The 23,836-nt window shown below is 36.6% G+C and overlaps 1 protein-coding gene across 2 annotated transcripts in view; it reads right to left on the reverse strand.

Moving 5' to 3' along the window:
* The window catches only part of LOC121413723 (ribosomal protein S6 kinase alpha-3-like), a 55,752-nt gene that overhangs the window by 3,631 nt on the left and 28,285 nt on the right, over window positions 1-23,836 (reverse strand). For both annotated transcript variants that reach the window (XM_041606647.1, XM_041606648.1), the window contains 14 exons: window positions 12,673-12,752; window positions 11,997-12,103; window positions 10,986-11,160; window positions 9,968-10,038; window positions 9,644-9,797; window positions 8,270-8,372; window positions 7,060-7,196; window positions 5,883-5,939; window positions 4,923-5,087; window positions 4,280-4,438; window positions 3,543-3,704; window positions 1,926-2,002; window positions 1,074-1,194; window positions 403-540 (listed from right to left, as the gene is read on the reverse strand). In XM_041606647.1, the coding sequence (XP_041462581.1) occupies window positions 403-540; window positions 1,074-1,194; window positions 1,926-2,002; window positions 3,543-3,704; window positions 4,280-4,438; window positions 4,923-5,087; window positions 5,883-5,939; window positions 7,060-7,196; window positions 8,270-8,372; window positions 9,644-9,797; window positions 9,968-10,038; window positions 10,986-11,160; window positions 11,997-12,103; window positions 12,673-12,752 (1,706 nt within the window). The remainder of the gene's footprint in view (window positions 1-402; window positions 541-1,073; window positions 1,195-1,925; window positions 2,003-3,542; window positions 3,705-4,279; window positions 4,439-4,922; window positions 5,088-5,882; window positions 5,940-7,059; window positions 7,197-8,269; window positions 8,373-9,643; window positions 9,798-9,967; window positions 10,039-10,985; window positions 11,161-11,996; window positions 12,104-12,672; window positions 12,753-23,836) is intronic.

Genomic DNA, 23,836 nt, shown 5'->3' on the forward strand with positions numbered 1-23,836 from the left:
AGACGGGGCCCTGGGCCCTGTTGCACAAAGAGTTATGTCTGATCCGATCAATCGCAACTATGGATGGCCAGCAACGTCAACATCTATTATGCATGTTTGTTCAAAATATTTCCTAGCTGTGATGTATATTCATGCATTCATTGTTTTCTTGAAAATTCACTGCGCTTCTCTTTGCATAAAAAGGACATTGTGCAAATTTTCCGTAGAACAAAAATTATGACACTGATGGATTTCCATAGAGTTACGATTGATCGGATCAATCGTAACTCTTTGTACAACAGGGCCCTGATATGACCTGATACCATCACTACGATTACTCCACGATTGAGACCACAGTTTTAATCGTGGTGTGAATCCTGAGAGTGGGGAACTAGTTATTACTAACAATGGTGTATGAATTACCTTGACTAAAGTTGATTCTGGTGGTTTGAGTTTGAGTTCTGAGAGTAGATCAATCCTCTGAAACCATGTATGTTGTAATACTTGTTTGGTGCTAGGTCTCTGGAATGGATCCACATGAAGCATCCTTGAGATCAGGTCCTACAACAAGGTCAGGATAAATAGAGTTATTGAATTGAAATTGAAAATAAAATTGAAACTGAATATAAAAGGGAACTTGAAATTACGAATAAAATTGAAATTGAATTAATATTGAAATCAAAATTGAAAATGTTACTGATAATTCAAAGAAAAAATAAAATTGAAATCGGAAACATGAAAAATTGAAAATTAAAATGAAAAAGAAAGTGAGACAGAGATTGAAAATAGATATTGATACTGAAATTGAGAATACATGAATTGAAACAGAAAAGAATTTGAAGTTGTAAATGAAAAGAAATTGAAAATAAAAAGGAAATTGAAATTTCAATTGAAAAGAAAAGAGAAATGAAACTGAAATCTCAAATTGCAACTGAAATTGAAAGACTGAAAACTGACAAAAGAAATTAAAACAAAATTGAAATTGCAAGTGAACTTGAAAATTGAATTGATAAACTGAAAAATCAATTTCCATAGTTGGGACTGATCAGATCAATCGCGTCTCTTTGTGAGACAGGGCCCTTATTTCTCCTTACCTTAGCTCTATCTGAGATGTTGTCCCAGTTTCCACCATCCATAGTGAGGTATTTACCTTCCTGTATCCTGGCTAGTATTACCTTACTTGAGTCATCAGGCTTATGTACAAATGGTGTGAACCTGACATGACAAGAGTAAAAAAAAAGCCTCAACAGTTAAATGTAGAGACGAGCATCCCTAGCCAACTTATCAATCTTTTTTATTTCATTGTTATATCAACTAAAGTTTCTTGCAACATGACTGAAATAAATGCCAGTTGTAATGAATTCAAAATGAGCTTGTACAGAATCCAATAACTTGAGTACCCAAGTGTCTGTATAGTATTTAATTAATAAAAAGAAAATATGTGCCAAATGATTCTGGAAGAAATTGTGTAATTACTGAGAAATTAGCGAAATAAGCATGGTATTCCACTCGGATGTTGGGTAAAGCAATAACAATACTCTGTCCCACGTGTATCTATCTGTGTTGGAGATCTTCACTGTTTTTCAGCTTAGATTTCATGATTTTACAAAGTTCAGTTTATGCAACTGTACCAGATCTACATGTATTCTCTGGTAGAGTGACAATCAACCTTGGTTTACAGATTTTCTCATGGAATCAGTGTTTACTCAACCACTTTCATTTATCTTTCAGCCTCAAAATCTCTGTTTTCACATCCAAACTCATAGATTGTTAACTAGTAAAAACATACCCTTTTACTCATTACCTCTATCTATTCTGAATACATTGAAATTAAAATGAATAATGTAGCATGAAAGAAAAATATCAATATTGCCAAATTAGAGAGCAAAAGATGATCGAATAATCATCAAAATTATTTCATTGAAATAAAATTGCTGAGAACATACCCTGCTAACATAGTATAGAGTATTACACCTAAACTCCAGATATCGCACGCTGCATCGTAACCTTGCTTCTTCAGCACCTGTTATAGCAACAAAGATCATACAGATAATAAAAATGAGATTTCAAATTCTTTTCATATTGCAGGATATTACAGAAACAAGGTCAACTGAAAAAAAAATTGCTATTCAAATAGAATTCTCATCATATCATGGGGATGGGTGATTTCAAGTTCAGTGTTGACCTATTGGTGTTGGTGTTAGGTCAGTTTTTACATGAGTATAACACAAAACATAACATTAAGATGGTCCTGAAAAGTCACTCACTAGTTGTTGAGATGTCAATAATGTAATCTGGATCAGTTTTACAAACTCAGAATAGATTTTGGAGCTAGGGGAAGCAATCCATATTCCAACACTAACACCAACACCAATGCCAACACCAGACTTGAAATCACCCAATTATGCAGGTTAGTTTGTGTTTGTTCCCATACATTATATGTTTGTGCATTATCAGTTTCAAAACTCACTCTACAGGTTATCGCTTTTCAGTTTTGAAGGAATCTTTTTTACTTTAGTACCAATGCAAACATTCTCGAGACTGTAAACATTGAAACCCACGATTATAGGGTACAAAATGGTTGCTTGAACAAAACAATAAAACTTAAAGGGCAAATCCACCCCAAAAATAGGTGATTCAAATAAAAAGAGAAAAATCTAACAAGCATAACACTGAAAATGTCATCAAAATCGGATGTAAAATAATAAAGTTATGGCATGTTAAGATTTCGCTTAATTTCACAAACAGTTATATCCACATCCTTGTCGGTATGCAAATGAGAAGACTCACTATTTCTTTATTTTATTATGTGAAATATGAAATATTCCCATTTTCTCCGTGTTCGTGTGAAACGGCAATTAATTCCTCCCTGAACATGTGCAATTATCAATGTTTAATACTATATGGTTCAATCAAGTTGGTCCTTATTGTCAAATCTATAAAAACTGAAATATTGTATAATTCAAACAATACAAAACTGAAAAAATAGTGAGTGACATCATCGACTGTCTCATTTGCATGTCACCGAGTTGTGCATATCACTACTTTGTGAAAAATAAGTTAAACTTTAAAATGTCATAGCTTTCTTATTTTACATCCGATTTTGATGAAATTTTCAGCATAATGCTTGTTTGATTTTTCTCTATTTATTCAAATCAACATTTTTCTAAGGTGGACTTGACCTTTAAGGGATCTTAAATAGGTTTGAATACACAGCGGGGGCATTTCATGAAACAAACAGTGATTTTTCAACGCCAAATGTTATAAGCTACTGAAATTCTTGCATCCGATTGGCTCAGATCAAAGTAGTCAGTGAAAATCACTTACAAGATGCTTCAATGAAACATTCGATTCAAAACTTATTTCTTGGCAATTTCTAGACTAAAAACACAATAGTATTTCATGAAGAGTTTAAATCACCAACAAAATATAATAAAATATCCTTGTCTCTGATTGGCCAAAATCAAATTAGTCAGTGAAAATAAAAGACACAACACTTCATGATATGCACCCTAGATGTTCACTATAAGACCCTTGAGGCTCCTATAAAAAACTACACTCACCTCCGGAGCTACAAAGTTGGCTGTGTAACACGGTGTCATCAGCATACCATTGTCAGCTCTCATTTGTTTAGCAAAGCCAAAGTCAGCTATCCTCAATGAGCTGGGTGAGTAGTTCTCGTCAGCATATAAGATATTACTAGGCTTTAAATCACGATGTACAACCTAGAAAAAACAATGGAATGTTTTATTCAAAATACATGTATGCAGAAATATCATTATCTTTAGTACCGGTACATTATGAATAAATTCAATTGAATTGAAATGATTTATGCTTCATCATCATTATCAGCTCTCGTTTGTCTAGCAAAGCAAAAATCAATTATGTATAACCTAGGAAAACAACAAAATGTTATGTGCAAGATATTATTGGGCTTTGAAAAACAATGAACAACCTGGGGGAAAAAAATTGAACATTTGTTACACCAATACAGATGAAGTCTTATTTACCTATTTTTGCAGGAGTTTCTGCATTTATTGTATAATTCAAATAAATTTATAACACATAGAATATTTTCATAACCACATAGGAGTAATTCCGAAAATTTGTTCACAAATTAGAATATGATATAACAAAATACATTTCCATGAGACAATATCATAATACAGCAGATATAACAGAATTCAAACGTAGGTAAAATATTGTGAGTACAAAGTATAATAATAAGATTTTTTAAAATGTAAATATAAGCAATAATGCTTGAGCCATAGCACAGGGTTAGGGTTATAATGAAACTTACCCTTTGTTGATGAAGGAAATCAACCGTCTTTGTGACCGTTAACATGATCTCACATGCTTCCCGCTCTGATAGAAACTTCTGCTTGAGCAACCTGTCTAAGAGTTCTCCACCTCGCATTAACTCCATTACCATGTACACATTTTTACCATCATCGAATACCTAAGAAATGGACAAAGAAACATCTTTTAATAAATGCACTTATTACTAAAGACTACTAGAGGTTGTTTGACTATCAAACAGCAGGAGCATGAAGAGTTGTGTTCTCAGACAATTTCATATTGAGATTTTCATTACATCGCACAAGTCAACATTAGTGACTTATTATATCAACAGCATCTCATCAAATACCTGAAATAAAGATGATTAAATCTGGTAGGAAACACAAGTACCAGTTTTGCTATATGTAATCAATGAACATATGACCTTTATTGTCGCCTCATCCACTTCTCTCTGTGTCTCTATTCTCTCTCCTTCTCTCTTGACTTTTATAGAGATCATGCCATTCTACAATTGTCAAACCCTGACATCTCTCACTGATCATTTAAGCCTCTCACTTTCAATGTCTGCAAACTGTCCAGCTAAAAATATCCTTCTTCCATTTAATATTTTTCCGGTCCTCAATGCAAAGCTAGAAACAACTTACATCTCTCAATGTAATAATGTTGCTATGGTGACCGTATCTAAGTAAGATTTCAATCTCCTCCCTGATGTCCTTGGCATTCTTTTCAATGATCTTTACTGCATAGTCCTGTCCAGTGGCTTTGTGCGTACACCTCTTACACACAGAGTAGGAACCTAGACCAATATCCTGCAAGAAAAGATAATATGGTCCATATTCTGAAGTACAGTTCAACTTAGGCAACTCTGTGCCAAAATTATGGGAAGATGAAAATGTCAACATTTGGTCAAATTGGTATATTTCTGAACTTAATTTTTTCCACATGTTATAATGGTGGGGGGAAAGCCCTTTCGGTTTATTCCTAGACAGTCATGAATGAATTGGACACCCAAGGCCTGTATTTTGAAGTCATGTTTAAATTAGACCATGGTTTAACTCTCTGCTAAAATTATGGAGAGCCAAATAGTCTGTTTATATTGTATATTTCTTATGTTTCTATTTTATTTTCTTTTGCTTTGATAATGAAGGAAATACTTCAAAATACTTCAGATATCATTCCCAGACAGTTATGGACAATTCAAGTGTGTTGAATGAGTTAATAATAAATTGGATGTGTACTGTTAGGAATTGTGCCCCAATTAGCTTTCCATCGTTAAGCCACAACTTTAAACCAGGGTTTAATTTAAACCCAAGTTCAGAATCCAAGCCTACCGGTACATGTACTGACGAAATTAACCTCTGCTGTTGAGAGGTCAGTATCACAATTGGCTATCCATAGTTAAACCACAACTTTAGATAATCATAGAAGTACAAAACAAGACAGGAAATAAAGGAAATAACTGATATATTGATCTAAGTCAATCTTTAGTAGCAGAGTGTCATACAAGGCATCTATGGAATGCCAACTGTATTTGACCATTACATGCAATAATACTAATGTTAACTCATTTCATAAGTTTCTCATTAAATTTAAGAATCACTTACCTCTTGTAAGTCATACTCATCGAGGATAGAGGAAATACGAGCATGCTTGATTGCGATCTGAAAAAAAGGGGAAAGACTGAAAAGTTTACACCCATACCACAGTAAAATATGCATGATTCTCATTGCTAAAATCACAAAAGTAGCAGTGTTTTTTTTAGAAATACAGATAGCTCCCCCCCCCCTTTCTCGGGTCCAATTTCATACAGGGCTCAGCAACCAATCACAATAAAGGATTCCATAGTAGTTACAATAATGACAATTATATTTAAGTCATTAAATGGGTCCTGATTCAGGTAAATTGCCAACTCGTCCACTCACCACATGGTCTACCTTCATTTAGTCTTATGCCATTCCGTCGATCAACATTATGTCTAACAACCATTTGGTTCAATCATCACTTTGTCTAATCACCAATTCGTCTATTACCATTTCGTCTAATAACCAGTTGGTCTAATACCCATTTCATTTTCATTCATTTCGCCCAAATAACACTTTTTCCAATTGGACCAAATGGTATAGTGACTGAATGGCTTTCAAACCAACTGGTTATTAGACGAAATGGCGAGAGGATGAAATGGCAATTAGACCTTGTGGATAGCGGATGAACTGATGGTAGACCCATAAAGGCCACCGCACACCTTACGACCCGAACAGTCGCCGACTGGCTTGCGACTGAGTGAGGGGAGATGAATCGCAAGGCAGTCATAAGCCTCGACACCGCACACCTTGCGATCCGATCTGCGACTCACGCATGCGCTTTTTGGCATAGCATCTGAGAAATTGCTCTTACTACTGCGTATGCGCGTTGTTTATCATAATACACGTTATTTAACTCTGCTGTCTGATTGGCTGGAAGTTTGATTGAGCTTGCAATCCAGTCATAAGGATTCGATATGTCAAATCCTTCCGATTTTCCTTGCGACTTGTCTCTGACCGGTCTGCGACTCTGAAGCTGACAAGCGCTGTGACGTCACATCTCCCCTCACCCAGTTGCAAGCCAGTTGGCGACCGGTCGGGTCGTAAGGTGTGCGGTGGCCTTAAGACAATAGACGAGAGTGCAATTGGACGAATTGGCAGTAGACCAACTGAAAATGGCCCGATACATATCTCTCCATGATACACATGTCTCCACGATTACTATGGTTGCTGTAGATACACTGAAACAAGACACTCATACCTGTTCTTTGGGTGACTGTGCATGGGAGTTATTAGAAGCGGCTTCCTTCTGTGCCTCTTCTAATAAAGTTGGATCAATGTAGCTGAATCCTCGGAACAACTGATGCGCTCCGGCACTGGGAGGTACTGCGGGTGAGTCTAGACAGAGAAACACAAAGTCAAAATCAGCTTTATTTAAATACATGCATATTTATTTCCATATAAAAAGAATAATATATATATATATATATATATATATATATATATATATATATACATCTTCAAATTTAATAATTCATATAAAATATGGAGGATGGCCCATATCAGCGGTATTAAAATACCACTGTTGTTCCATGGGGTTAAATCAGATAAGTTTAATTTCTGTCTTGGCCAGGAATTAACACAATTCAAATATAGACAAGAACCTTCCTTCCCCCCCCCCGATAGTCCTGACAAACTAAATCCTTGGATCTAAAGAAGTAAAATCTGCCATATAAAGTCAGTATTGGTATAATGCATATTTAGTTTCTTTATCATGCTTGCAAACCAGCAAACTGGTTCAGCAAGCATAAAATGACATTTGGACTTCGTAATGTTTTTTCCCAAATACACATCCACATAAAACAACACTTTACCATAGTCAAACTTGTCTTAAGCAGCCACCAGTCTACAGAAAAAAACTGTCTTTAGTGGCCACCAAAATTGTCTCCCATTTGAAGAGCCTGTCCATGAAAGCCATTTTTTCTGTTTCCCTTGGGTGGTCTCATCAGACAGGTTTGAGTGCATTTTTAGTAAAGTAACGAAGACTATTACTGTGTTTACACGATGCATCGTCTCACAGTGCAGAACCGAGAGCCGATGCAGAATGGGCTCTCAGGTTATCTTGCATTGCTTTGTCACAGCTCGTGGGGCAAAAACACAAATCTATGGATTCTTTCTGCGCATATTTACGCCATGCGCATTGACGTCACAATAAGTGAACAGGTGAGCAATCTGCTAATTGCCGGTGCAGACTTGGCTTCGTGTTTACACTTAGAAATATTGCTGTGTCTGCACCGCTCGTGGTTCTGATCCTACTATTTTAGCAAGGCAAAATTGCCGTGTCTGCACCGAGCGCCGATGCAAGTGAATCGTGTTCACACGCATAAAAAAAATCTGATTCTACATCCGCTCTCGATTCTGCACCGCGAGCCAATGCAGCGTGCAAACACAGTAAATAAGTGGTATCTTACCTCGAGGTGTACGCGATGTGAACTCTGTATCAAAATAATGTACTATATCACTGGTAGGTATCACAGGTCTGAACGGCGGCATCTGATCTCGCCTTTTCAGTTTCTATGGCAACAAAAGGTCAAAGGGTACAAGCAGTAAGTAGAAGCCAATCAGAGTTATGACAGATAATCAAGTCACAATGAACATAAAAATAAAAAAGCAGACAATGGAAAATCCCTCAGTCATAACCCTCTTCCGATATTATCGTAGAGATCGCCATTACTTACCAGTGATAGATCATACATAATAATGCTTCTTTGTTGCGAGTGTTCCTTGATTGTAATATTTCATCACCACACAAGTGTTATGGATAACAAGTTGGAATAATGTCTGAATGACAGTATTATCCACCACTGCTTACACTTGATGGAGCTTGGATTGATTAGACAGTCGGCTATTACTTGAATTGTGACTTTTCCTATTTCATCATGGAAAATTCCTATTGTGCACTATGACACATTATCACCCGTATCAGACATCTGAGCTGGTCATTTACAAAACCCTATTGCCCTACATTCTCTGAATATCAGGAAGGGATAGGTATACTGTTTGTATTTTCCTCGGTCTCAATGCGCGTATTTACTTTGCATGCAGAGACGATGCAAAATATACCTTTGTATTTTCCCTGGTCTCTCATCCGGGCATATAAGGATGCGTATAAAGAGATAAGCTTCATAAGGATCTGCGCGCCAACAATATTTGTCATAATAAAGACATCACTGGATCCGAGCGCTTGCAATTACGTCATAATGGTGAAGTGCAGAGCCTAGACCCTGATATTAACATGACACAAATATAACACAATAGAACTCTATTTTTAAAAGAAATATCACCATTATCATGATTTTTGCTCTAGATATCTGATTTGGATGATAATAAAATATTGACTAGCTCTTCTTTCGGGGAACATCAAATATATTGCCCTTAAATGACCCATATTGCCCTCGTCTAAAGACTCGGGCCAATATGATTCTTTTGCTGGCAATATATTTGATGTTCCCCTCAAGGCTAGTCAATATTATATAAATATACCTCACAATGCGGCTGATGAAGAACAAAATACATGTTACCCATTGCGAGTGGTGAAATTACATGAACAAAATATTACTGATTACTACTAGTGATGCGCTATCCATTGAGTGGTGATACTGTCTGAATGACATGTTACTTATCACCAATGATGATTGATAGCGCTATCCATCGTGAGTGGTGATAAGGTCTGAATGACATGTTACTGATCACCACTGAAGATTGATAGCGCTATCCATTGTGAGTGGTGATAACGTCTGAATGACAAGTCACTGATCATCATGCAATTTTTCCTGCTAACTTACCTCCCAGTCAATGTTTGAGAAGAAGTCGTGTTTCTTGATATCGTTGACACCGTTAGGACCAGCTCCAAGTCTGTTCTGAGGGTTCCTCTTGAACAACATCCGGAGAAGACTCTGAGCTTCTGGGCTAAGGAACTGAGGCATCCCAAGCTTGGCTCTGAAATAATAAAATTAAGACAACAATTGTAGGATATTAATAGTAAATTTACCAGAGCTAAAGACAGGCTATTAATTTGAGGCAGTTTTTAATGAATGAATTACAAAGAATGGCTATACCAATGAATCAAAGCTAAATGTACTTGGTGAATATACAGAGCTTAAACTTACTTGAGAATAAGTGCCATTGTTTCTTTTCTATGTTGTCCTTGAAATGGTAGGGCTCCTGTCAACATTTCATACTGTATAAAAAACAAAGAACAGACAAGATTCATTAAATTGCTTGAAGAGGCTGGCTATACTATCTACAGAATGCGTACAGGAATTTAAAGTTTCTACACTTAATCTGGTAGTCTCTATGTACTGATAGCGAACTACATAAATTATAACTGCCCTCTGCTTCCAACCCCCTAAAAGTATTCAAAGCTAGACAAAAGGTATTGAAAAGGGTCTGTTATCAGCTTCAAGGTTTCATTGTCACTTTCTTTAAAAAAAATTTGTACTGTTGAAGATTGTATCTTCATAGCTTCAATCAACACTACCATATCAAATGGCAAACTCAGTTCATAAATTAGTGCTCAAAGAAGGGTTTTCATTTATAATTACGGTAATTTATTTTGCTTTGGCACCCGTGAGGGGTTAAACCTTAAAGAGTTTTGCTATATATAAGGTGGGTGAAACCTGAGGGACTCAAACTTGTACTAGAACTTGGATAAATAAGGGAAAGTTTTGTGGAACAGCATTTAGATATGACCCGAGGTGTATTCTAACGTTAGGGTCCATTTTTAATGTCGTTTTGATGATCTTGGGCAGCAAAATTGTCTTGGAGTTTCCACAAGGCTTTGATAAAGTGCTCTTCCAATAAAGTCCAATCTAAGAGAGGGATAGCCCAACTATTTTATAATATTGTTTGTTAAATTATGCAGATCAAGCGCACATTCTTTACACTTCGGGCAATTCCATAAAATATGTATGTCTGATCCCTATATGTGGGGGCTTCCTGTATTGATTCTCTATGTTTTTTAGTTCATTTTGAATGATTACATTGATCTCAAAATATCATGACTTGGACAATTTGTGACTGGAGGTAAGCAAGGAGAGATATAGGGGTTGGCTGTACAAAAAGTTTGATTTTTATGGAATTGCCCCGAGACAAGACTATTTATCTTAGGTAGTAGATCTTACTGACCATTAGAACACCAAAAGACCACCAGTCAGCTGCCGTCGTGTGACCCCTCCTATTAACTACTTCCGGTGCCATGTATTCCACGGTACCACAGAATGAGTAGGTCTTGCCATCAACTGATTCCTTGCTGAGACCAAAGTCTGTCAGCTTGATGTGACCAGAATCATCAAGGAGAATGCTGAAAGAAGACACAAGGAACAAAAGATGACATGGTTTAATTTATCATCAATTTTTCTTCAGAATGTTTTTGTTACTCCTACATTTCTTCTTTTACGCTTTCTACTCCTTCTTCCTGCTTTTCCCTTTACCTTTATAATCCAACTCCTCTTTTAATCATTATCTTTCCTCCCCTTCATACTCTTCTTATTGTTGGCGTGGGAGTGGTCACAAATAGCTAGGTCTGATAAAAGCTGAAGTGTTGAAAAAGTCGGAAAGAGAAAAAAGCTCCCATGCTGTTTGTACAGAGGAAAGCCCAAAATAAGCTGAAAAAAAATCTGAAATCAGCTGAAAATCTTAACTCTCTCACCTGTTATTGTTCACCTGCTCCTCCATCTCTGTGTTTTCTTCTTCTTCCCCCTTTTCATCCCCTTCCATCCCTCCTCTTCCTCCCCCTCTCCTTTCTCTTCCTCATCATCCCCTCCTCTTCTTCATCTTCCTCCTCCTTCATCCTTCTCTTTCTCTCATCCTCTTCATCCTCTCCTTCCACCTCTTCTTCCTCCCCTTCCTCTCTCCTCCACTTCTCTCTCCTCCTCTTCCTCCTCCACTTCTTCCCATTTTCTTCCTCCTCATCTCCCTCTCTTTATTTTCTCTTCATCCTTTCATTTTCTCCTCTTCCTCCACCTCCTCTTATTTCCCTTCCTCCTCTTGCTCTTCTGCCTATCTAAATGCTCTTGATTGACAGAACACATGATGGTAAAAAGCAATATAAATTTCATCTTCCTGATTGCCAATTGCAAAAAGCAAGTTGGTTACGCCACACTTGCAGCTATCGCTTTACTAACTACATGTACTTACTTTTCTGGTTTGAGATCTCTGTAGATGATACCCAGCGAGTGTAGGTGGTCTAGAGCTAATGCTAACTCGGCCAAATAGAACTTCACGTCTTCCTCTGTAAACATCACCTAAACAATAACGGAGTCAAGAATTTAATACTAATTAATAATTATACTTGCTTATATAGCGCTTAACACTTACTTTGTCAGAAGTCTCTAAGCGCTCTACAGTATATGCAGCATAATTACCCTGGCTTTAGCAGTGCAGCTGTTACGCGCACTGCGTAAAAACTTCATGTAAAAACATGAAGTTGACAGGTTTTAATTGGAACAAGCTACATGCAGAACATATTCAAGCAATCTATATTGTGTACGAAATAGATCTACATGGATATGATTCCCAACTAACAACTCCACCAGATGGCATCCACCCCCCCCCTGGACATCTTTCCAGGAGGACCCCTCCCTCAAAGACAACTACCCAATCCCTGTGGGAGGTCTCTTATGACAAGTTATAGTGATAATCACCAGACTGTTTGATTTATTTATAAACAGCATGAACCAATTCCACTTCCAAAGAAATTATTACATGCAAAAAGACAATATCGTGCTACTATTATTCTAGACTGAGTAGCATTTCAAGAAAGATGTCAGCACTGACAGAATGACATTCTTTGCGAAATTGCTGAATAACTTACTTCTTTTGAAAGCCTTGTGAATAAGTCTCCTCCTTTCAAGAAATCAAGAATGAGATACAATTTACCCTCAGTCTGGAATGCTGTAATAATAAAAGAAACAAACAAAAAGGTTAATGGAAATTCATCTTTCTTACCCAAATATGAAATGCAGAAAAAATCATATCAAATCTTTATACAAAATTATACCAATCTCAACTACATACTACCAATGACAATATCATCTAGATTGCATACCTACATGAGTGCACGTATTCAAACTTTTGTTTTATATGGGCAATTCCATAAAATATGTTTGTCTGACCCCCTATATGTGGGATCTTCAAAAAAAAAAAATCTGTCTGTGAATTCTTGTTCTTTTGACAGTCTGTAATGCTGTCAAGGGACCATGACTTGGTCGGTTTATGAAGTGAAGCAAGAATTGAGAAATATGGACGTATGAAAAGGTTATTTTACGGAATTGCCCATACGCAAAAAAATAATGGATTTGTAATTTATCAGCATTTTTTATGAATCATCAGGCTCTTGTCCATATCATGTCTCTTGGGTGAATAAACATGTGTGAAACAGAATGCCTTCTGATATCGATATCATTACAGGTGCGTTGGCTCAGTTGGTACAGTGTCCATCTCGCAACCTCGAGGTCAGGAGTTCAAGTCCTGGCCGCGTCAGACCAAAAGACGTCAAAAATTGGGAGCTACTGCTACCCTGTTTGACTTTCAACAATATAAATGATAGAGCTATGACAATCTGGAGCTGCACAGTGGCTGCCGGGCCCACGATAAATTGGGCAAAATTAATTTTCTTAGTATATCTATTTCAGATTTGTATTTCTAAAATAAAATAGGGATTTTCATTTTTTTTCATAATCATCCATTTGAAAATTGCAAGTTTTTTTGTTTTTTGTTTTTACATTGCCCCTATATTTTAAATTGCATCTTTGTAAAAAAATGTGTTTTCTCATGTCATCAAATAAATTTGATGAACCTGTTCTATAACATTAACAGCTCTTGATAGTTGATTCCTACTTGACCGGTTCTATGACAATTGCTCCAGCTGTAATTACTCCTATATACTCCCCTATATTTTAAATTGCATCTTTGTAAAAAAATGTGTTTTCTCATGTCATCAAATAAATTTGATGAACCTGTTCTATAACATTAACAGCTCTTGATAGTTGATTCCTACTTGACCGGTTCTATGACAATTGCTCCAGCGGTAATTACTCCGTTAAAAAAAATTCCACACACCACTCGAATGACTTTAAACTTCAACCATATATCTAGCACTATAGCCAACCAATAATTGACCACACATTTTCAGTTCATGATTTCAAAACACTTTTATAAAGAGTCAAAAGAGTAACTTAAAAAATGACTGTATTTATGAAGTACCTACATGTGGTCTTTGTACTTTTTAGAAATTGTGGTGTACTTTTGTCAATTATATGTTTTCACAGGATGAATTTGTACATTCCGTAGCTCTATGTATGCACTTTATTTAAAAAGAAAAATCGTTATCTTTTGAAAAGATAACGATTTTTCTTTTTAAATAAAGTGCATACATAGAGCTACGGAATGTACAAATTCATCCTGTGAAAACATATAATTGACAAAAGTACACCACAATTTCTAAAAAGTACAAAGACCACATGTAGGTACTTCATAAATACAGTCATTTTTTAAGTTACATGTATCTGACACATTATTGTTAAATATGCACACAAGCAATATACCCACATATGTTGCCTTAAAAAAATACTTTTACTATAAGGGTACTTGAATTGATTTATTTCCTGAAACGGTATTTCGAGCAGTATATGATACATCATCACTCATTGACATTCGTAGACTATCAACTGATAGGAAATTTGACTACAATGATGAGTGATTGAAGTTCAGTATTGACATCTGGGTGTTGTGCCATTTTTTTTCATTATTTTTACACCAGACACAGCTAGTCTTCAGGCGCAAACCCTGATTGAAACTGAACAGATCATGTCAGCATTGATTTCTTGTTGATTTGAATAAACAGAGAAAGATCAAACATGTGCACACTAAGATTAATAGTTTATGGCGATGTGGGACATGTTGTTTTGAGCAGAATTCTGTTTAAAATAACCATGAGACTAGCATTTTCAATCATGATAAACCGGTATGATTTTTTTTCTCCAGGTTAAAAACTTTAAAAACATGATTCTGGAGGAATTATCCATCACAACATTGTCCACCGGTTTTCACATCAACATCCTGTGGCAGTACAGGTGGACCGCGATCTATTAAACATTTTTTTTTCATTGGCACTAGACCACACTGATGCTTGATCATTGAATCGGGATGCCATTCTCATCCAAATAATATCACCCTTCCTATTGTAATACGTGTACATGACGTAGTACCTGCCAGACCTAGAAAATATCCATACGTTACAAGAACTTGTTCACACCTTAAAATTTCTGATGATTTTGTGTATTCATACAGGCCTATCAAAATCAAATAAAGTTATAAACCCACGGCTGTACACAGCATTGGAGACAGTTGGACAGTTGCCCCCCCCCCATGGAAATTCTAAAAACTTAAATATTTAACTGAAATCTTTTACAAAATTCACATTAAGTGGGCAAAAAATCCTTCAATTTCATCTCAGGAAATGCAGAAGTGCCCAACACAAGCTCGGTTGCTTTGCTCCCTCACTTTTGAGTTATAAAAAATTGTTTACAAAATACGTCTTGCCCCTTCAAGAAAAACATTTATGCATGCAGCCATATACATGTACGAATAATAATAATAATCCGCTTTTATATAGCGCTTAATACATCGGAACGACGTGTCTAAGCGCTTCACAGATATATTATTACCCCGGTCATCGGATTCAATCAGTCATTTCCGCACACAATGTGTGCACATCCTCCACTCCCTGGGGAGTATTCCAGTCAGTCGCCGGTGAGGCGCACACACTACTGGACAAGCTACAATGACTTTCACATCCTACCGGGTACCCATTTAGCACCTGGGTCGAGAGTGGCAAAGTGTGGATTAACGCCTTGCCAAAGGACACAAGACCGCGGTGTTATCAAGATTTTGAAAAGTACGAACTTATTAGCAGGTATCTGTTTCAGGGTCATTATGTACTCAGTCACTTGGCTCATTAGTGGATCCAGGTCGGGGAACATACCACCCCCCCCTTTCGAGCCATAACAAATATTTGTTAGGGGAATATGTCGTGTATATACAAATGAGGACCCTTTTTTTTACTTGATAAATTTTTTACTGACATAAATCACCATTAATAAGGAGTAAAGAATTTGGGGAGAGGGGCTTGATATTTTTTTTTCAGGACAAAAATCCACACCCCTCCCCTTGAAAAATCCTGGATCCTCACCAGACTTGGCTTCCATACTGATGGCATTTTATTTTGATGTAATACTTTTAGAAGTATGGCAGGTGTAAGAGGACCCCCTTATAAAGGTACAATAGAATCAACTTGACAAGGAATGCTCTTGGGAGCTTTCATAGATAGAGAAGATGTCTTCTCCAATCCAACTCAATTAGTAGGCACCTTCTGATATCTTCACATGACAGAGCCAAAGATAGACAAGAGAGGGCGAGGGAGAGAGAGAGAGAGAGAGTAGGGTGAGAAGAAAAGATACAAATACAAAAAGAAACTTAAATTCAGAGAAACAATCCCATTCAAGGTTTGCATTCGGCACCACAGAACTGGGGGCGGCTTCATCCCCTAGCCCCCCACTATTTTCAGCAACCATTTACATGTATAAAAACATTGAAATGAACATCAAATATGATTTATGTGTATTCAGCCCCTTCACCCCCCCCCCAAAAAAAAGGAAACATATACAAAAATATGAAAGTGGCCATCAAAATTTTGATTTATGCATGTTGAAAACTCCCCCCCCCCCCCATTCAAATTTATTCAGCAGCCCCCATGCATACATTATTCAAGTCACATGTTAAAGAGTCACATGCAAAGTATATAGAGACAGCAGTGAAAACAGATAAACGGACAAAGGAAAAAGAGGCAAAGAGACAGATAAAAGAAAGACAATCCAATTATTCATATTGGGATATTTAAAGACTATATAAATATTGTAGGTTAGTCATAAACAGTTAAAACAGAGCAATTGGTGTCCAAATATGGAATACTGTAATGTGTCCACTGCTGTCACTTCATTCATACTGCTGATCCAAAAAAAAGTGAAATTGTAAAATCCAATAAAAACATTTTTCAATTTCATTTTCATATCATAGAAAATAACAGTACATGATAAATAATATAATGTAGTAATTAAGAGTGAAAGATCTTTTTAGTCAATTACCAACACTTAAGTGGTTTCAAGCATTGTCTTGCAGCATTTATCAGTGAATGCATTCCCTCTTTGCTCTATTTATAGAAAATAAAAATAGATTAAAGCTATTTTGAAATATATTAGCCGAACCAGTTTCTAATGTATAGTTCATTATTTCACACTGGACACAACTTTAAAACTTTTATTGACTATTTCCACAAGATATGAATGACCCAAGGCAGTCAATATAGAATGGAGGCAATGTAATTCATTACCTAGATTTATGTCATTAGACTTTTTAACAAGAAAATTGTGATTCATATGCACACATGTATGAATCTGTAAAGGCTTGATGGATGAGACCGTCCAGGCAATACAAACAGGAAGGTCTGGATTTTCAAAACTAATCGGTGTGCTCATTGTTTCCGGAAGTGCACATGATCCACACAATATACTGTCCAATTGCGCTGAATACTTTCATGGGAATAGTGATTTTTGGTTTAAAAAAAATGCATATTTTCTGTTACTGAAATTAGTAATTCCGTTTCAAACTTGATCTAATTGGAAATTCCTTTTTGCAAGGGCATGAAATTTGTTTTATTAAGAAGGTAAATTCAATTAATTTACACATGAAAAAAAATGGATTTTCAGTTTTGATTCACAAACATAAAGAACTGTCCTTAACTTTAGAACATGGCCAAAGCTCCACTCATTTTTCTTATTTTTATTCAAAAAACAAACAGGATTTTTAACAGAAAGAATTGGATGAATGGTAAGCACACTAATCATAGAGCTTGAGAGCGTACAATCTGCACAGCCTATGGGTCATTTTTGGTTTCCAAGATATTTTAACTATGTATGTAATGTTAAAAAAGGGGGAAAGTCCTTGAATTTGTCTCAAAAGGTACATTTTAAAAATATAATCATACTCAATAAAGCCCCCACCACCCACCCCTTTCAACATTCTCACACTTTTTCCTAATTAGTTTATCATCAACAGTGATGGTTTTAGCTTTGACCCATGTACATGTACACCCCCCCCCTTTAGCCCCCTACTCTTTCACTGGTAATTGACCCCCCCCCCACTGCATGCTATCTGATAATGCTATCATATGTTACTAGTGTACATAAAACCTGGATTTGACTCTCTGCCAGCCAGCCTCCCCCCCTTCATATATTCTGATCCTAATTTCTACACAGGACCGTCTCGGTCCAGACACAGCTAATAACACTCGGGCGTGATATCTCCTCACTCCGAAGGCTTGTTCAAATATGAAGCAATAAAGCACCGCACACAGCAGCTTTATATTTAATAATGTGGACATGTTAATGAATGAATGGCCAGCCAGTAGTCAAATGAGATCTGTTAAAAATGAGGAAGCCAGTCAGTTTTAGTCACTGGGCCATAAAAAGCCTGAATATTTAAAAGCCTTACATTATTTTGCTCAATCATATAAAATGGGAAGTAGTCAGGGCCTGATATATCAGACCAAACCCTTCTGTACTAACACTCCTTTCACCATCAAATATTACGCAGCCATTTTCTTTTCCTATCACATTCACAGATACATATAAATAAATTTTGAATGCCTAAAAACTGTCTAGTATATCTAAATTCTATACTTTTCATAAACATTTCTGAAATGCGTTTCCATTTCAAATACTGAAAAAAAATGAATCAGAACTGCAAAAAATATTTGCACACTATGAGGTCGTTCTCATTACACTTTCTAAAACTAGTTTACTGGAAACCGATTCAGGAAACCAGTTTGGAAGATCGCTTTGCTAGCATTCTCACTTGATCACAAGAAAGTGGTTTTTAAAATCATTTCACGTAAAGCGATCTTGTTGCTATGGAAACGCTCTCAGTGGGGTGACACGTTTCGCGCGAAATTCGCTCAAAATGTGCGAAGAACACTTTTCGAAGAACGGTTGTGTCCTCACCTGCGCTAAACCCGTTTACCCAGGCAAAGCGATCTTGAAAACTACATCGCGAGGTGGTTTTCCGAACTAGTTTGGAAGATCTCTTCCAAGACCGCTTTGACCGTTCTCACTACACGTTAAACTACATGTAGTTTCCACGAAAACTGGTTTTAGGAATGTAGTGAGAACGGTGTATATAAAGGATAGAATGTACATATATGGCATTGCTCTGGTTTCTTTCAAAGTGCAATGATATGAGCATCTGAAAAAAAACATCAAAAACTTGAACCTGATTATTTTTTAGCTCAAAATCATGTTTTGGAGACCAGCAGAGGTTTATGCCGGTTCTTAAAATCCCTAATGACATGTCAGTCCAAGACATACACAATGCAAATCAGTAAAAAAGATCTCAATCAGACACACCTTGTGACGATGCTTTCTCCTTTATACATTTTTGCTGTTTATTTGAAAGAAGCTGCAAAAACTTGGAAAGAAACTATATCAGTAAATGATGATCATGTGGTGACACAATTCAGCCTTGAACCTAGGCTAAGAAAACGAAGGATACTATGTAATTGTGAGGACATAATGCAGGGGCACACACACGGTGGAACGGTGGTGATGACGACCGGCAAGCCAGGAGGGGTTATATTCATTCATTATTCACGTATCCTGACTCACTTTTTAGCACACCGCCAAGGAAGAATATGAGGCACCTCCAATATGAGCCAAGTTTATTAGGTGCATGAATTTAAATGATCGCAGCATCTTTGGGGAAGAGAGAAATAGTAGAAGAGGCCTCGCTGAGGACATCGCTACTTTTAAAATTAGGCTGAGGGGGCGATGGGGTTTAGGGCAAAATATTCATTTTAGATCAGATCTAATTGAAGATTATTTCAACATAATAGGGACCACATGTAGGGGCCTACATGTCATCAATTATGTTTGAAGTGTGATTTATTTCTATCACAATATTCATTTCTAAAAAAAAATTATCCAGTGCCACTAAAGGCTGCTACGGTAAACTGCCGATTCATCTATTGCAAACTCATCCGTTCATCAGTCATTCCATCCATCAACATTTCGTCTAACAATCATTTGGTCCAATAATCACTTCATCTAATCATCAGTTCATCTATGACCATTTCGTCTATAACCAGTGGGTCTACTACCCTTTTTCTTTTAATTCATTTTCAATTATTGAACACTTAGTCTAATTAGACCAAATGGTATATGGACCACATGGCTATTGGACCAAGTGGCTATTACATGTAGATGAAAATGTGAGTGGACAAAAGAGCAATAAGAACATATGGATAGTGGACGAACTGATGGTAGACCAAATGATAGTAGACGAGTTGGGAATTGGACAAACTGGCATTGACCAATCTGAAATAAACTGGCCGCGACAATGGATTAAATGGCCTTAATGCCCATATCATACATATCATACATGTAGGCATTAGATAATTTTTTGGTGCGTTTTTTTTTCTCCCTTTTCCACAAGTTGTATGGAAAAGTGGCCTTGCACTTCAAAAAGTGAAATTTAAAGCCTAAAAAGTTCTAAAAATAAAAACAATTACAGTAAAACTGAAGGTCCTGTGAGAAAGTCATTTTTATTCAGAATCGCAAGGAATCTTTATAAAATTAGAAAGCTGGAATGAAGCTTTATCATAAGGGGAGCATTTCATGAAGAGACTGTTCAGAGATTTTCACTGAGTAATTTGCTTTCAGCTAGTCAGATGGGAGAATCTTCAATAACTTATAACAATTCTCAATGGGTCGTGTGGTTAAGAGCATTGGACTCACGATTGAAAGGTTGTCAATTCAAATCCCAGTTCTGCCATTATCTCCACTTCAACCAAAATGGCCTGAGAGCACTTTCTGCGGTGTATCATGGTCAGCCACTATGAATGATTATCAAACCTAGACGTAAAATGCTACATGTAGTAATGGTTATACCGGTTTGGCATTGATGCAGCAGAAAGCTGCTTCGCTGAGTTCCTGTGGGAGTTATCTCAACAGAAACAGAAATCTCTTCATGAAATGCTCTCGAAGGATACCCTCAGAATTCATTCAGATCTATATTTATAGGAATGGCCGAATAAATTTCATCCCGACCCTATTCCGGTTCATTCCGCCTCCAGTTTGAATTCAAAGCAATGTTCCATTTATAGACGCCTACCGAATCACTAATCAGCGACAATATCTTCTCTTTTTGGAAAGAAAGAGCAATATCGAGTAACAACCCAAATCAGATGAACCTTTTTTCAGTATTTGATGTAATACATGTTCACGCATTTCCTTTCAAATGCAAGAACAATGAAAAATGACAAGAGGAATATCAGATGATGATTTACATTTCTAATCGTTTTCATGCCAGTGCTCTCTTTGATATTCATAATTGAATCTGCCTTCAAAGACATTAATTATTGATCATTTGACTTTCAAATAATCGGAGCTGCAAGGTCTTACTTCTCATGAGTCTTCGATATGTTGTTAAAATGAAGCCCTGAACAAAAAAATGCCCCCAAACATCATTGTTTAAAAAAGGTGGAAAATTAAGTTACCAGAATCACCATCACAAATTTTTGTCTTTCATCAAGGCTCCACCCTTTACTTTTTTCTTGGTTGCCTGATCATTCCACCAAATCATAAATTTCATATTTTGGTGGCCTGCAAAGCAAATTTGGTGGCCCTAAAACAATAGAATATATTACAATTTATCAAAACTTTGGTAGCCCAACCGGGCCACCTACATGTAATGTGAGCTTCTACATAATTTTGGTGGCCTGACTCTCATTTTTGGTTGCCCTGGTCCACTGCTAATGTCGAGCCCTGCTTTATATCAATATCGCAAGAAGATAATCCAAATTATGATTTTTCAGTCAATCTTGTTAGTGTCTGGACAACTTTTTCTCCTACATGTATATGTTTTTTGGTTGTAATTCATATGAACTATTCTGAATACAATGCACATCAAAGTTCAGGATATTTTCAAATATATAAAGACCGGCCACCTTTGTAATGCTAGCAAATGTCTTTTAATGTGAGCCTGTCTTGAAAGAAGGCACATTACCGATAGATTGATTGCCTATCCTCCTTGGCACATCTGCGAAGCTCATTTAGATCTTCAATTTAGGATGACAGCTCTGCAATTAGCTCATTGTAGTATGACCTAAGTTTACCTGTTCAGGTCAAACAGATGCCTGGAAACATTTTCCTCCGATTTGGGATCGTACATTTTCATACCCTTTTCATAAACCTATCCTCCAATTAGCCGCCTAAGAGTAATGCGGATAATTCAATAAAAATTGCGTTCATAAACTCCAAAAATAAGCCGCATTATTTTTACGAGCGCCCGTCCTGAAAAAGGCGGATAATCGCCATGACAACTGGACATGCCCCCTCCGATGCGGTTGTGTTGGAAAAGGGTGACCTTGTGACCGCACCATGGCAATTATCCGCATTATTTGGAAATGCGTTCATAAACTCAAAATCTTGTCCCGATGCTGCTATTATGCGGATAATAGCAGCATCAGAGTAATGCGGATAACTCTTGTCCTCCTCCAATTTTACGACCAAATTATGCTGCTATTAGCCGCCTAATTCATTTTAATGGGGTTTATGAAAGGGGTATCAGACCTAGAGTTTGAATATCACATTTTCTCTCCCTGACGGAGTCATATTTTTTCCTAAGGGATTATATTTTGCCCGAAGCGCGCAGCACTGAGGAAAAATATTCTCCCAATGGAAAAATATACCTTCGGAGCGGAGTTGAAATGTTATTTATTAAAACCTTTTGCAATATAATAAGATCTCGCTCCAAGTGCAATATCAATACTGTCAAATATTTCATTCATTTTGGAAGGAAAATAAATACATAGCGATTTTCCTTAGACATAGCTATGTAAGAAGCTCCAGTAATCTAAAGATTAACAGCCGTCCTCTCAAAATATCCAGGATTTTTGTTTTATCATGTGATTGTATCCACTTAAAATCCAGCAGTTTGGCTGCCTGGATGGATAGATTGTACTGATGGTCAATTACAATTCAGGTACAGCGGCGGTATCGTTTAGATCTGGAGTGTATATGAGTGTGTATGTGTAAGGTACACTCGCGGTGACATTAACCTGCTACTCTCATATGTCCCATCGATTACAAGCCATGCCTCAGGACATTGTCCCATTCATCTCATCAAATCACAAACTCCTTGAGGTTCAGACAACTGCAGAGACACGCTGAAATTTGTTGTAGGGCGAAACCGAAACAATATTAATAGGCCTGCATGTACAGTATGTGTAGAAGTTTGTATTTGAATGTTTGTTGTATTTGACTTTAGATACATGTAGGAATACTTGTTGATCATCAGATTTGAGCAGTACATAATTTACACAAGAAGAACAAAATATTATAAAGATCTTCTGACTAGCAAACCATCCCCAACAAAAGTAATAGTTATAAAAATGAAATAAATGAATGTAAGAAAAATAATCCAATAAACAAAATGAATTATTAATGAGTACATGAACATAGAATGAATAAATAAAAAGTCGATTCAAAATCAAACAAAAGAATAATAAATGAGTAAAAAGATAAAGATAAAGTTTTGAAAAAATTAACATGAAATTGAAGTTTTTTAGTGTGTACACTGCATTTTGCTCATGGGTATGGTTTCCTACATGTAGCAACAAATAAGTGGATTCAAGAAAAAACAAACCATTAATAAAATAAATAAAATAAAAAAAAGATAATCAGAAAACAACTGCTCTCTACTGCACTGCATGCATCACTGATCATAACTCATTTCATCCCAGATCTGAATCTGTGGTGTTACGGGTACAATGCCAATATTTTTCTTACAGTGCTGTTGTGAAAATCATCCAACTGAAAGGGCAAGAGTACGGTATCTTTTAGACAAGATAATCAGATAACAATCCA

This window comes from Lytechinus variegatus, chromosome 4 (assembly GCF_018143015.1).
Source record: "Lytechinus variegatus isolate NC3 chromosome 4, Lvar_3.0, whole genome shotgun sequence".
Taxonomy (NCBI): Eukaryota; Metazoa; Echinodermata; class Echinoidea; order Temnopleuroida; family Toxopneustidae; genus Lytechinus; species Lytechinus variegatus.